This window comes from Microtus ochrogaster, chromosome 16 (assembly GCF_000317375.1).
Source record: "Microtus ochrogaster isolate Prairie Vole_2 chromosome 16, MicOch1.0, whole genome shotgun sequence".
In the NCBI taxonomy this organism is placed as follows: Eukaryota; Metazoa; Chordata; class Mammalia; order Rodentia; family Cricetidae; genus Microtus; species Microtus ochrogaster.
Window position 1 is genome coordinate 24,345,086 of NC_022018.1, and position 15,883 is coordinate 24,360,968.

The window sequence follows — 15,883 nt, forward strand, 5'->3', positions numbered from 1 at the left end:
CCCCGCTCACCCCGCTCGCCCCGCTCGCCCCGCTCGGCCCTGCGCCGTCCCGGCCGCGTCCTCGGAAGAGCAGACGCCCAGGGAGGCGGCCGCTGCCTCTGAGGAGACGACGCCCCGCTCGGCCACTCGGCCCTCGGCCACTCACATTCTGTCAGCCACGAGCAGGCGGCCCTCGACCATCATGTCCGGGAGGAAATCCAGCTTGAAGGCAGAAGTCATGTTCTCAGCGCACGCGGCGGTGGCGGCGGCGGCGGCGGGCAGCGGCGGGGGGCTGTGCGCGCGTCCGAGCGGCCGCGGGCGGACGGGCGGACGGGCGGGCGGGCGGCGCGAGACAGGCAGGGACAGGTGCGCGCGGCCTCCCCGGGCGGCCGCCGAAGCGGGCACTTGTCACATTCTCTCCCTCGCGCGCTCCACCAATCCTCTCCGCCAGCCAGCGCCGGGGCGGCCTGGTTGCCGAGCGCCAGGTGCGGCGGGCGGGGGCGGAGCTCCCGGGGCGGCCGCTCCACGCTTAACCCCTGCGGGCCCGCCCGGCCAGCCCCGGCGCCCCGGCCTCTGCGCACGGCCCCACCAACCCCGGGGCGCCCGCCGACTGGGGCCGCCCTGCCCAGAACCGGCGCCCGGTTCCCACGGCCTCTCGGAGTGCGAAGCGGCGGGACACAGTCCCCGCGAGTGACCCCCGTACCCCTCGGGGTGAGGCTGGCCAGCAGCCCCTGGGACGGGCTTCTATATTAGCTCGGAGCAAAGTAACTCGGAGAGGTGGCCCGAGTAACATTTGAGGACAAAGGTGCTGCCTTCAGTATGCCCTAAAACACCGAGAAATAAAGGAGTCTTAAGATGAGAAACGGTCATAAATCGAAAATTTTTTAAAAGGGCGAATCTCCAAATTGGTGTTTTCCTATTATTTAACACAAACATTAAAAACCAATGCTGTGATTTGTGGGAAGATATTCTCCGAGGAATGGAGAGAAAAGCGGCAAATAAATAGATGCTTAGCAAAAGTTTTCAAGAAAAGTAGTTTATAAGGCGGCGTACTGTCCTCGTTTGGTTGTTTGGTTATTTGGGTTAAAACAAACTTTTCACAGTGTAGACACGTGTATGTTTGATTTCATGTTCTAAGTCAACCTCATAAATTGCACACTAGAAACTTTATAGTTTACTTTTCATGGTGATAACTTATATTTCATTTCCAAATGGCATGTCTTAAACGTTGAGGTAATGCATATGTATACACTAAGTATATGTGTACACATAGGCATATATACATAATAATATAAGCATAGTATGCATCTTTCATGGTTTTGTTTGATTCTTATTTCCACCCTATGCTGTTGCTATTCTAAAGACAACCAGAGGATTGTACTAAGGCATTGGTTTGCTTTTTTTTTCACACAAATCAAGGCATGCCTGGATTATGGTAGTCAAATAGTTAAACTAAGAGAACAATAGTTAGACTATCAGACACAATATAAAGAAAGGATGTAATTTTTCCTCACCACTTTCTTGCCTGACATTGGGAACTCTCCTTGGAGATTATAAGACAAAACAGTTATGTGTCGGTTTTAAATGCAGATGGGTTGGTGAGCATTATGGAGTAACAGGCCCGTGCTATTCAGTTAAATCCACATAACCAAACTTAACTGATTCCTTCTTCAGCTGAACAGCCTATCTGGCTTTTAGCCCCCTAACTGCAGGGTAGTTCAAATGGAAGACTTGATTAACTTTCATTTTTAAATACTGCCTTTCTGGAGGAGCCAGGTCCCAGTTTATAATGAATTGACAGACACTTGTATCAAAAATGAATCACTAGAACAAAACCATACCCAAGCTTTTTCCCCAATGTGTTTTTGTTCCTTACCACGCTATTGGCAGCTACTTTTGAAATTATCTTACTGAAGTAGTTAGCTCTATAACCGAAGACAAATCTTGACAATTCTGAATCTCCTATTATATACTCTTTGCAAAACCCTGGATGCATGCAATGGGCTGACTGTATAGCAAATTTAAGACAGATCAAACAGAGCCAACCTTCAAAACAACACACAACCACACTGAAAGAAAAACTGTTTGCAAATCAGCTACAGAATAAAGCCCCTTGTATACCTATATTCCATAAGGTAGAAATGGCTTCATAACATATACACTTCTAAAATATTTATTTTCTCTTTAATTGCGTGTGAATTAGTGAGGCGAAGCTGTGGGGAAGCCCTCTTACTGACTTAAGCCTTCTCAGCAGTTTGTTAAATTCTAGCCTCAAATCCCTTGAGGCAATAGTGGATTCAAAGCAGCTTTTAATCATATATAAGGAGGGTGAAGTAGGATGTAAGTAGGTCATAGGGAGAGAATTACAAGTGCATAGGTTATTGCCTTATTTAACAACTACAGTGTAGCATGCCTTTCAAAGCACGGTTGCTTTGGCCATTTGAAGTTAGAAGCAAAACCAGGGTCAAAAATAAAAGAAAACTACACGACATGGAATATGCTGATGTGAACCAAGAAAAGCTTGCGGAGTGCAGCTGAGTTTAAACACCCTGGTTGGCAGATACACAAACAATGGTGTGATTGCATAGGCACCTGATGGAGAAGCCACCGGGAAGCAAACTGTGCTCACTCCCCCACCTGACAGGTGATGTGGAAGTCTCCCAATGACAGCTTTTATTTCTCGTGTCTATTCAGTTTCTGTGATCACATCACATGCATGCTGTCCACTTCTGAAAATCAACTTAACATAAAAAATAAAACTCAACCAAATGGCTCTTGATAAAAAGCTTCAATTTTTCATTTTACTGCTTTGGTAGGGAAAAAAAAAGGGACTCAACAAGGATCTTTTTTAAATTTCCCCACAGCAGTGAGCCATCAGGTATCATGTGTGGCAGTTAAAATTAACTGGCAGACAGCTTCACTGGGCCACAATTGAACGCTTGGGTTCAATGAAGAGGGATTTTAAAGCCAAGGATCTTATCAAGAGCAGTGAAAGGGGACGAGGACATTAGCAAGGTCTCTCTTGAGGACGCGAACCACCTTGTGCAGACATCCCTGGGGACCAGGCAAGCAGGAACAATGAAGTTTCTTCGTAGTTTTAGCTCCGTTGGAACAAAACCTTAAGCTCTTCTCTACCCCATCCCCCCACCTCCCCTAATTGTCTCCTTTTTTTAATCAACTTGCTATTCATTTCCCAAACAAAAGGCAATTCAAGAATTGGAAGCACTTCAAGGGAAAGTTTCTGAATGACCTCATTTTATATGAGGCTGTCCAAGGCAAAGCAGTGCACTGTGCTGGTTCAGCTCCCCTTCCCCTCCTCAGCATCCCAGGCCGTTGTGTCCAATGGCCATTGTCTGAGCGCTGAATTATCACTAGTGTTAAAAACAAGTCTCAATAAAGCCGGGTGCTAATAAACGCCTTGCACATGGCTTAAATGGAAGACCCCTCTTCCTGCCACTCTACTCAATGAACCAGAATACATTCCACTGACTGGATCTTTCAATGTTCTTTAGCAAAATGTAGACGGCGATTTGAAAACTGTCGTCTGGCAGGCCATGATTCGTGTTCATAATGAAAGGAGTTTATTTTCTTCTTCTGCAGATAACGTTGTATAAGACAAATTTCTATCTGTTATCCCTCCTACTCTTTACTCCCCCCATAATTGTACCTTTCAAAACACACTAGCCATCCGCAATTAACAAAGATGTGTTAGTATTGTTCCCCGGACTCCAAATGCCCCATTTATAAAAGCTTTTCTTCACGGCCCTCACCACTGGCTACTCAGTACAAACCAAAGGCCAAAACATCTTTTCCCTATCACACTCTTGAATTCAAATTTTATTAGCATAGTTGCTTCAGTTTTAAAAACAAAACAACAAGCCCAAATGCACTCAGAGCCGCTTGGAGCAAGAAATGCAGGCCCTATTATGAGATTTTTCCCCCCATCATTTCCAAGCAATAAACTTGAAATCCACATGAATTTTAAGTACCTGAGAGAGTATCTCGCTTTGTGGGCATGTATTTATTTTTGTCTCATTCCAGTTTCGATAGCAACTTACGAAAAATAAACAATGCCTTAAAAAGAAAGGTTTCAAACAACTCTAAACAAGTACTTAAGCAATACATTATAAAGATAGGTTTGCTCCATAAAGTTTATCACTTAATAAACTTATCCGTAATCATGAATCTAAAGCTATTGAGCCTGTTCTCCCCATACTAAGTGCATCCTTAACACATGTCTACACTAGAGAGGTAAAATTAAACACCCATGCGGATAAAGTAGTGATCAAGCAGTTGTTTTATGTTTTTAAGGGAATATTAAATAGCCTGTCTTCTTGGAGAACAGTTTCTACTGACATGTTGCAATCTTCTTGTTATTGTTTCAGTTTGTTTTCAATAGAGCCAAAGTACAGCAGGGTGAATTTTTCTTCCTTCTGAAGAGGCCCTTCAGTGGAGGCTGCTTCTTTGCATACCTACCTTGGCACTGGGAAATGAGATGCCCCTCCAGAGTTGTCAGGGACCTCCATTCCAAGGGCAGAGAATGCTAATATCCGGGGTCTTTCAGACCCAGAGCTCAGCCATCGCCTCATTTCCCCAACTAACCTGCCCTTTGCCTTTTCTCCTTTCTCCATGACTCCACTCCTACAGCCTTTAATCTTTTTCCTGCTCAGCCTTCTCTTCCTTTCTGCGTCCCCCTCACTTTTTCTTTCTCCCTTTCAGATGGGAGCCAGACAATGTCTGCACCCTCCTCTACAGCTCTGTGCCTGAGGTGGTGGGTGGCCACCAAAGTGAAGAGAGGCACTGGCCGAGGGTTACTTATTTGTACCAGAAATCAGATTTCACTTGCCTTGACCAAGGCTGATTTCTGAAGTAGCAACAGCTGTCTCTATGGGGAGCAGCAGGATTCCTTTCCAGACACAGCCGGGGGCAACAAGGGGGAGGATGGGAGATTGTGTACCACCAGGCAGGAAAATAAGATGTGAACATTGGGAAGAAGTCTGGGGACGGGGTGGGGAGAAGAAAAAAGGCTTCCCTGTCTAGCATGGAGCTTTGCACACAGAAGGTATTGGAGGGGTTGGGGGTAGCCTTTGAAGGAATGTTCCAGCAGCCTTTGGAAGTTACCGAGATTTGTCAAATGATACTTGTGGCCTTATCTGGTGCCAGCCTGGCGGGAGGAACAAAATTTATACTTATCAGAATGAAGTTTCTTATTCCCTTCTAATCCACCCATCAACACCCCACCCCATCAAATGTTTCCCCCTAATCCACAGAAAGTTATTTGACTCTCTCCCAAGTTGTCAAATTTTAAAAAGGAGAAATTGCTGCTTGACAAAGTACAACAGCTGATCAGCAACAGCTGGGCAAGCACAGTTGCCGGCATAACAGAAGGTCCCAGAGAGAGCAGGAACAGGTGGGCATGGAATAAAAAGAAATGGACAAATGGATGTGGTAAGTTTTTGGCTTGGGGTTGACTGAGGCAGATCTTATCTGAGATTAGAATGTCCGATGACAAAGACAATTGGCCTGACTTGTCTGGGGCTTCTTTTTCCTGAGCAAATACGACTGGGAGAAGAATGAAGATTAAGAGACTAAAAGGTTGTGTTTCTATGAAAGAAAGCACACGAATCTACTTTACTCACAGTGATACCTGATCCCCAGCAAAGAGATTTGGGCCCCTAAGATCAGAAGGTATCAGATTTGGTGTTTACAGATCAGACCCTTTGGGACAAATGGTACTTTCAGACTGAGTGAAAAATTGTGAGATTTAAGGACCAAACCTGTTGGATTTTGAATTTCATTTTGTCAAAGAATTGACGGACATTGAAACAAAGTCATTTAATTTTCTGATTCACCAACTGGACCTTTGTCTTATGTGTGGCCATCACTACCTAGTAGAGATGAATGGATGACAATTCAAAGCCTGCCATGATCCTCAGATAAGTATAATGTGTTAGCCTAATTATTATTACAGCGATTATATAACTGAGCTTTTTTAAAGTGACATGTAGGTTGAAAATATATCAAGGTATTGAAATCGGGAAAAATTTCTCACTATTACAGTTCAAATCTGGAACCACTTTTATTCTATAAGAGAGGTTTTAGAAGATCCCAAATGGACTATTTAAATTTGCTTTTGGTGCTAATTCCTACTAAGTCTATTAGAGGAAATTTCTTTCTTTCTCTTAGCAGAACCACACAAAATCTTCATGGAAATTTTGCCATTTCACAGAAGTAGTCTAACTGTCTATCTGGGGTGAAGATAATGTGTATGTTTTCTCTCTGTCTTGGCTCTTTATCTCTATTGTCGAGTGTAAAGCTGCTACCTAATCCTCAAGTCTCTCAAATATCTCTTAATTCTAATAGCTACATTTGCCCTACTTTAGAGGAATATAGCAAGAAAGGAGGTGAGATGAGACGTTGGGAATTAATGAAGAGAAGTGACTAAGCTTAAGAGCTTGTTTTGCTTGGTTTTAAAAACAAAGATAGACGTCTTCTCCTGCCACTCCTGTATTTCGGTCTTGCTCATCCTTCACAGCCAAATTCAACTTCTACCTATGAGCATTTTGTCTCCAATCCTTCTCCAACCATCATTCCTCTTTTCCCCATGAGATGTGGAGCTATTTGATGGTCCAGTGTGTCTTTTATTGAACACCATGTGTATATTGTTTTATTGGTTATGACTACAACATGACATTTTTGATATTCATGGTGCTTTAAAATTCTCTGTTGTTCTACCCCGTATCAGTTGCTGTTGTGTAGATTAAAGTCCAAGACAAATGAAGCACAGAACACTTTCTTCTGAGACTTCATGAGTACCAAGTGTGGTGGCATACTCCTATAAATCCAGTGTCGGGGAGGCTGAGGCAGGAGGATATGGAGTTTGGGACCAGCATGGGCTGTATATGGAGATCCTGTCTAAAAGTACAATGAAGATCTTGTAAACTCTAAGGTAAGCAAGTGAGAACTCCCAAGAAGTAATGCTTTCAAGCAATTACCTCCCTTATTTCCCTAATCCGTTCTCCTTTACTGATGGTCTTTATTTCTTCTGGCCCACAAATCCTACACTCTCCCAAAAACTGGCACTGGAAGGTAAGTTAAAGGAAATGTGATTCAGGAAGAACAGAGCAGCTGAAACCGTGAGCTGTGACCAAGGTCTTGATTAGATCTTGAGTGATGGTCCACTGATAAACAGTTTTATCCATGCAAATGAAATGCACATGCCAATCACATCGTATGGTGGGACTGCTGCCACATGGATTTTAACATGGTAAATATCTGGGGCTAGACAGGTAGCTCAGTGGTTAAGATCACGTACTAAGCATGTAGAGAACCCAAGTTCAGTTCGCGGTACCCTGTGTGGGTGGCTAATAACTATCTACAACTCCAGCTCCCAGGTATCCAACACATGACCACACGTATGCATATGCTCTCAACTCTCTCGCATGCGCACACTCATACCCAGAATACCCATATACATAATTAACAACAATATAAACCACTATTTTTTTTTTTAACATGGCAAGTATCATTGGGCTTGGTGGCATAGACCTGTGATCCCAGCTACTCAGCAGATTGAGTTGGGAGGATCAGCCTGGGCTATAGAATGAGTTCAAGGCCATCCTGGTCAACTTAGTGAGATACAGTTTCCAAAGAAAACCAAAAGGCGGTGCAGAGATTGCTGGATAGTGTTCAGTAACAGAGCCCTTATCTCCCATCTTCCAAATCACAGGTTCCATTCACAGTAACAGGGAAAAAAAATGAGAAGCAAATATCAAATTGTCACTGCCCAGGGAAGGAAATTTCTGGGCCTGGACCTGTAGTCCTTCCCACTCTGACCTCGATGACTCCAGTTATGTGATTCTTACTATTCTCATTCTCCGTTTTCCCATCTTTAAAATGGAAACAACTATAACGACCAGTTGGTATCTATGAGAATTACATTAGGTGATAAGAACAGAAACGCTGAATGTAGTGCGAGGCAAAGAGTAATTGCGAATAAGTCTTAACTGTATTCTTTTTATAATAACGTCTCATATCCTAATCTTCGTTGGAAACTAAACATGGCAGTGGAGAAGGGAGAAAGCCCGTCTTAATCTTACTGCGTTAAGGTTTTAAATGATGTGTCTAAAGTCTAATTGAGATGGCAGAGATAGGGTACTGTTTTGTAAAGAAAGAGGACCTGGGATGCCAGTCAAAGTAAAGGAAGGATAAACAATACAGGACCTGTGGCCCTTATTTTAGGACCAAGATCTGGGGCTTTCCAAGAATGTGGAAAACTACCAGTACCTTTATTCAGAGACCACTCACTCAGAATCTGATAGAAGCCAGCCTCACATCTACGCAGAGTTCCTACTGATTGTGACTGTGAGCTTCATCAAGAAGTACATAAAAAAGCGTGAATCTCAAGTGTACCAGCAGTATACAAGCTCCTCCTTGCAACTCAACAAACTTTGTTGAATGGAATATTTTTTTTTCAGGTAAATTCTGATTTTTTTGTTTCTGTTTCTTGGAGGTATGCTGATAGTTCTGCTTCATAAACTCCAATGATTCATCCTGATTCTGTGTAGCCAACAATGGACAGATCAACCTGAAGTGTGCTAAGGTAGCAGCAGCTTAACCTGCCCTCATGATACATGTCACTCTGGCCCATCCTCTCTCTACAGACGTCACTTCCTGTTAACTTAGTGTTAGCATACAGGGAAACATGCCAGCGTGGGTCACAAGAGGAAAGCTGTGGAAAAGATGAACACGCCACACAGGATCATTTCTAATGCCTTTCTACGATGCCTGAAGGTGTATTTGGGAACAAATTGAACTTTTCACCAGGCCAGAGTCCACCAGCAGAGACTCCGAGTTGAGTGAAGCCCAACACACACACACACACACACACACACTCACACACACACACTCACACACACAGACACACACACACACATTCACACACACTCACACACACACACTCACACACACAGACACACACACACAGACATTCACACACACTCACACACACACACTCACTCACACACACTCACACACACTCACACACCACACACACACACCAACTTTGTTGTTTTGTGCCATGTGATTGCAAAGGCACCCCAGCTCTCCGGGACTTCATTTTTGCTCTGAGTGGGCTACAAGCTAAAACTTCATATCTTCCTTCTCTGGCAGCCTCTTCCTAATGTCAGCTGAGAAAAAAAAAATGCCACAAAATAATTATAATTTATTTCATACCACCACAGCCTCGTCTTTTCTACAGAACAAAAGTCACCTTATCTCAGGAAAACTCACAAGTCCAGCAATTAAGGAGGCAATCTGTAGTTTGGGAAATGAGAAAGAAGAGTCTCTCCCTGGCCACCAAGTCCCTTGGGAATTAGCAAAATAAAGAAATCATGGGGAAGCTGTGAGATGCAATGCAAGGGAATGTCACTGTCACCAAGTGGACTTGAACTTGCCATGGTGAGAAAAAGGATAAATAGAAGCCACCGTACCGAGTGCTGCCAGGCAAACTGTATCTGTTCGTAACTTTTATTCCAACATCTACATTACACAAAGGTTGGATATTTTTTAATTCAATCACTATCATGATAAGAAATCAAGTCAGGTCTTCGCTTACACATGCTGGCACTTCCACACCGAGCAAGCATCCCCATGTACCATGTTCTTTTTTCATTTCACCTCTCCTCCCATCAACCTGGATGTTTCCAGGGCTGTGAGCAATGAACTTTCCATCAGCTACATTTTCACCTAATTAACCCCCCTGATTACAATAATTAGTATTGATTCACTCTTTGAATGACTTCCCAGGTATTCAAGCACAATTCGCAGTTTGCTATAAAGTTCTAGATATGAATATTAGTTAAATGCTCTTCATCATTTTTCCAGCCCCCAAAGGATATATTGCAATTTTATCCAGTCACATAAAAAGAGAAGAGCCAATAAAGAAATATCATCAGGTTCCATCCTTACAAAGAAAAGAGTTTTAATACACAGGAGGTTATAGATCGTGGGCTGTGGTCTGGTGAACACATTTATGTAAATATTCTGAGGCTTCTACATAAAGGGGCTCGGGGTGCAATTGTTGTTCTCCAGCGAAAGAAATTATTTTACCAGTTTGAATCTTTGCCTATTCCTTTTCTTCAGGTCTGAAGTTATAATTAAAATTTATTTCTATGTTTGTTTAGATCACCATTCTGGAAAAATCATTGACCATGGAGTGAATAGCATGATACATTATCCTGTTACTCTTGTAGGTACAATAGTAGACAAGTTTGCCAACTCCCAACAATATAACTTTTTTTATCAGCATAAAGAAAAACACATTGTTCTGTATGATGGATACTGGAATTGTATGTGGGGCAGGGGAGAGGTTTGGGGTCCCAAATTCTGGAAACTGGTAGTGTATCAGAGCACCAGAGAAGGGAGGAAAGTGGAATTTCCCCTGGTTCTGGTTTAACCACGAGCACTCAGAAATGTAAGTGAATATATCACAGTTAAATAATTACCAATTTAGAAAAAAAAATTCTACGTGGTGGTCTCCTAGTGATTTCCTTATTTAAATGAATTCCTGACAAGCATCTAGCAAGCATAGAGACTTCTTTGCTCTCAGACCACACACACACACACACACACACACACACACACACACTGATTTGCAACCTGTGCTTTAGATTGAAATTTTCCCATGAAAGCGGAACCTGGGTGTGCTGGTAACAGTTGGTTAGCCTCGGATATGAAGCTTCACCCATTACCTTTTATGAGCTCATCCTAAAAGCAATTATTGGTATACCCAATGCAAGGAGCAGTTCAGATCCCTTTGGAACTAAGGGGACATAACAAGCATGCTTTTAAAATCCACTCTATTCACAATGGGCAACTTAAAGAATATTATTACATTGCACACATATGCTTTGGGTGTACCTAAGCTCTGAAAATATTACCGGCAGGAAATCTCAACTTGCAAAGGCAATTCTGGGTAACCGAAAACATTTATGTAAATAATTCGACATTAAGCATTTAATAACATTTCACCTTAAGTTTAAAAAATTAAAATTCATATCCAAATGTAAGGAATAACTGGCACTTCATAATTGTGTTTTGCTAAGAAGCACATACATCTCCATCCTTATCAATGGGGAGCATCATCAGCTTGAATCAAAATCTACCAGGAAATATTTGAAACCAATTTTATCTTTTAATTTTATTCATTGCAACAATGCCCCCTTTGTTTCTCAAATTAGGCCCCTAGTCTTATTCTATGAATTTGCTAATATATATCTAATATATTGATCTGACACAAACAGTACATTAAGCAAAGCACTAAAATATTCTAAATACATATTCTTCATAGACATCAACCTTAGGAAGAGAATTTTCATGTAAATCAATTACTTTTTATTTTATGGTCTGTTCTTTTTATATCTAATGTGTAATAAAAATGGTGTCGACATTTGAGAAGTTTGAACTAGATTTTTTCATATTCTCTCCTACAGTCTCATAATTTTCACCTTAGAAACCAATGTTCATCCTATAAAATGAAAGGCATTTGAATAGGCGTGAAATACTTGCCTTGCACAGAAATGCAGCTTATAAGAATATAAGCCTTAAGTTAGAGATCACTATTCCACTGAAGCCTTTAACATAATAAAGTAACAGAACACAATAGTTTTGTGATCAAAATTATAAAGGCAAAAGTTCTTACTTGTCCTTGGATTTCTACACTCTTTGTCTGTGAATGCAGAAGAGAGAACTAAAAACTAGGATTGCTGATTGCTTAAGCATTAAACATACTGCTGTTAACTTCTCTCTCGTGCTACATTCCGTAAGTCCCCCAAAAGGGCACATTTTAAAACCCTAAGCATTAGCTACAGGAGACGCAGGTCTGATCAACAAGGCATTTGCCACAATGATAACAGTATTACAAGCATTCTCAATCAATAAGTTTTCTTTCTGTAGTTAACAGGGAGGCAAGCCATAAATCTCTAACTTAATCCAGCTAACGTAACTGCAAAATGCAAAAAGCTCCGAGAATGGTAGATAATAAATTTTTAAAAGCATAAAACCACAAATAAGCAGACCCAAAGCTCTTCACTATGATAGTCCATACAAACAAGATTATAGGAGATAAAAGGAGGTGTTGAGGAAAACACACACACACACACACACACACACACACACACACACACACACACACACACACGGGGAAAAAAAACAGCCCCAGACAAGCATTAAGCTAGTTTGACAGCTCCATTGTTCGACCGGTCCCATTGTCAGACCCAAAGATGTATTCAGTGCTACAATGTCTGCGAGCAAATAAACAAAAGACTGCATTTTAAAAAGCAGGATGCCAAATCTATCATAATTCTCTCTCAGCTTCCCGAAAGGTCAGCTGTGCCGCCTTCTTGGTCTACGATAGAACCCCAACACCCATGCAGGAAGCAGATATCTGCTTCCCCACACATGAGGACCCAGGACGCCATGCAAGAACAGAGCTCTCCAAACAGGTACACATTTTGGCAAACAGGATAAAGTGATCCAAACCTGATAACACGGGACGACTATTTAGGTGGCTAAGTCCAGATTAGAGTGGTATTTGGAACGCAAGTCTAATATGGAGTCTCCTCAGCTCCTTTTTCGGTGATTATTCCATGCAGAGTGCATAATAATGAAAGAGGCTTAGACATTGCAAAGGAAAAGACGAACCAACAGCCAGATTCGGAACCCTTAAAACATCCACTGGCTGCTCACAGACAGCAGGGAGCAGATGCATGGTCTGCTTTCAAAAGGCAACTAGTACACATACAACTCCCTCAAAACAGCCCATCTCCTTTCTCTCCCTGGCTCTCTCTCTCTCTCTCCTCTCTCCCCCAATCTCTTGGTCTCAATTTCATTTCTCTCTCTCTCTCTCTCTGTTTAGATTCTTTTTTCCCCCTCCTTCTCCTCTAAGCTAAGGAAGCTGCTTGATTCGGGGCAAGATTAGTGTTTCCACCAGCTCTCGGAACTAAAAAAGCCTATATTAAAAACAAAGGACCCAACAACATACCTTAAAAGCAGCTCCTCATTTCTCATAGTAACAGCGGATTTGGGACAGCGCATGCTTTCTACACTGATAGTCTCAACAAAAGCCAGTTCAGAAGTGCGCTCAAACATCAATGCCACAGTCGCTATTCACTAATGCGCCCCCTCTCCTCTCTCTCTCTCTCTCTCTCTCTCTCTCTCTCTCTCAATCCACTCTTCTCCTCTCAAATGCTGAATAGCAGAGAAAAGGGCTCCTGCAGACTCACTGAGAAGAAATAATCCTCTCCGACAAGTTATGTTATCTAGGCATGTTTTTGCCCTAGTGTGCTGTGTCTCCTATAGTGAGCTTGTTTTGTATGCACTCAAAGCCTGGTTGGCATTGGTTCTCCTAATTACTGTCTTAAAAACTGGAAAGATTTTAAGCAAGCCAGTGGCCTTCGTTTATATAGACATTTAATAGCAAAACCAATCTGACAGTTTCACCATCGGCTATCAGCAAAGCTTCACAGAGGACTGAGACTTGAACAGGTCAGTGTGCTCAGAAGGATTTTTGCCTCTTTTTTCTGGGACACTGCATTCACAGTTGGATTCATCTGTTCCTCTTCTCTTGTCCTCAGAAAGAGTGACAAGGTCAAGACCCTTAGCCCCACCCTGGATCTTAGATGCAGAGAACAGAGGCAGGGGGACTCGGAAGTGCTTTAACTCTGTGCAAGCCGGAGTTCTTATAAATTAGAGCTTCATTCATCAGAAGCGGGCATTAAGGAAGCAGGCAACACAAAGATTGTTTGGTCGCATTGAATACCTAGTCAATAGATATAGCTGTTTTATCCCCAAAAGACAAGAAAGTGACTTTTTCCCAAAATAAGAAAATTTGCTACTCTGATTGACTGTATTCTCAGGGTTTTGCACATACAGTTGACCAGGGAAATACACATTCCCCTTTTTGATTGTTGAAATAGGAAGAATTCCATGCATAATTATCCAAGTCAAATGGCAAGTTAAATACACACAGAGAGACGACACAATGCTATGGGCTGAACAAGTAGTCATCCAAAGGGTAAGTTCAGACATCACTCCAGGGGATACATACTGACCTTGGAAGTTGAGAACACTCTCAGCTAGTATGGAATAACCTAGAATGTTTCAAAACAGACCTGGGTCAAAAATGCTGATGTCAATCCTGAACACCACTCCTCTCTGACATCAGCCCAAAGTATATCCTCCTTAGTAAAATTCTAGACTTGAAATATAAATGAGAATAAGAGTGAAGAAAAATATTGGTGGGCTCTGTTTTGCCACCTCTTTGAAGACCTGAAGTAATATATCCGCTATCTTACAAGATCCCTGACTTTTAACTTGGTCTTAGTCTACAATAGGGACATGGAGATGAGGAGATAGATCTTTAGTCTCTGCTACACAGCAATCCTGCTTAGTGTATCAGTTAGGCTATGGAAATAAATGCAAGGGTAGCCAACCGCTATTACCATTTCTACCCATCAACAGACATGGCGAACCACTTGACAAAGGTCAGTTCCTGAAACAAGAACCTTATCTTAAGGACAACTCAATTTTACACATCTTTGCTTCATTACAGTATATAAAAGTTACAGAGTGGATATATGAAAATGATGACCTTGCCAGGAAATCCTAACATATGAAATCCAACATATTCCTTTGAAGGAGGAAAAGCACCATGTAAATGAACTTGGAACCAGAGAGACCTTGGGGAACTAGCATGTGACCCTTTTTCATTTGTGGCTGGTGCTGCGTGTTGGAGCAGAAGGCTCTTGACCTCCCTGTAGCTCTTTTGCCCTGTAGATAAATGGAGCCAACGAACACTAATTTATTTTAAAGCATGTGAAGAGCCTGTGATAAAATTGGGTATATTTGGCCAGTGCAAATATTAATAAAAGTGGAATGGTTTCATGGACATCTGGCATGAGTTTGTCTGACAGGGAAGGGTAAAAATACAAGGCCCAGGCTGCTGCTATGACTTCTCATGCAACTCTCTCTACATTTCAGTGAATTGTGGATTCGTAATAGTAATGACCAGACTTGAAACAAATCCCTAACTCTTTTGTATCTATCCACTTTGTTTTTAGTCTCGAGTCCTAAATAATGCGAACGCTACTGAAGTCAGGGGCTACTACTTATCCCATTCTCTTAAATGATCCACTCCAGCTACATGTACTGAATATGGGTTATAAAATGAATGAATAGAACATGTATGCTATTTGCAATATTTGCATACTTTTTAGGAAGTTTGTGACCCCGAGTGTACACTGAACTAACCTCCGCTCTTCCTCACACATCCGGTAGACTGTCTTTGCCTCAGTTTGAATCCTCTTATCGAATATTGATCCTATGAATATTTGCTAGTAAATTAATTCCCCTTTTACAGATGAAACTGGGGAAAGGATCATTTTGTTTTAAAAAATATGCACTTTTCTTCACAAATATGAAAAAAAATCTCCCATTTTGGGCATGCGTTGGTACAGATGACAACACAGGAAAGTGCCTTTCACACTCTTCGTCTCTAAATTTTAAGGTCTCTTTGTATTTAGCCATCCCACAACATTGATAAAGGAGGCATAAAGTTACAGTCCCACCTAAAAGGTTCAAGTGCAGAGAGAGCGAGTGACTTGCCTACAGAAATGCAATAATGAGCAAGCTTGGGAACTCTGTCTACCGCATCCTGACACAGAGCTTGGCTTCTAGACACACTAGGCAGGACACGGCCTGCAAGGAACGTTTAGTGGAACGAATCTGACACTTCCTTAATGTGATCGTAGCAGCCTGAAAGGAAAGATAATAAGTTAATGAAAACTTAGTTAAAAGGCTACTCCTCTGATACCAGTTTTACATCAATTCATTTCAAACTTTATTC

General features: G+C 42.1%; 1 protein-coding gene across 11 annotated transcripts in view; it reads right to left on the reverse strand.

Moving 5' to 3' along the window:
• Positions 1-15,883, reverse strand: part of Celf2 (CUGBP Elav-like family member 2) — a 521,002-nt gene that overhangs the window by 315,587 nt on the left and 189,532 nt on the right. For 2 of the 11 annotated variants that reach the window (XM_026782960.1, XM_026782958.1), the window contains exon 1: positions 13,022-13,152. The exons of 1 other annotated variant lie outside the window; for it this stretch is intronic. In XM_026782960.1, the coding sequence (XP_026638761.1) occupies positions 13,022-13,128 (107 nt within the window). In that variant the 5' untranslated portion in view covers positions 13,129-13,152. Of the gene's footprint in view, positions 1-145; positions 826-12,519; positions 12,775-13,021; positions 13,156-15,883 lie in introns of those variants that run through there. 8 more of the 11 variants (XM_026782961.1, XM_026782962.1, XM_026782959.1 and 5 more) reach the window with 8 other exon arrangements.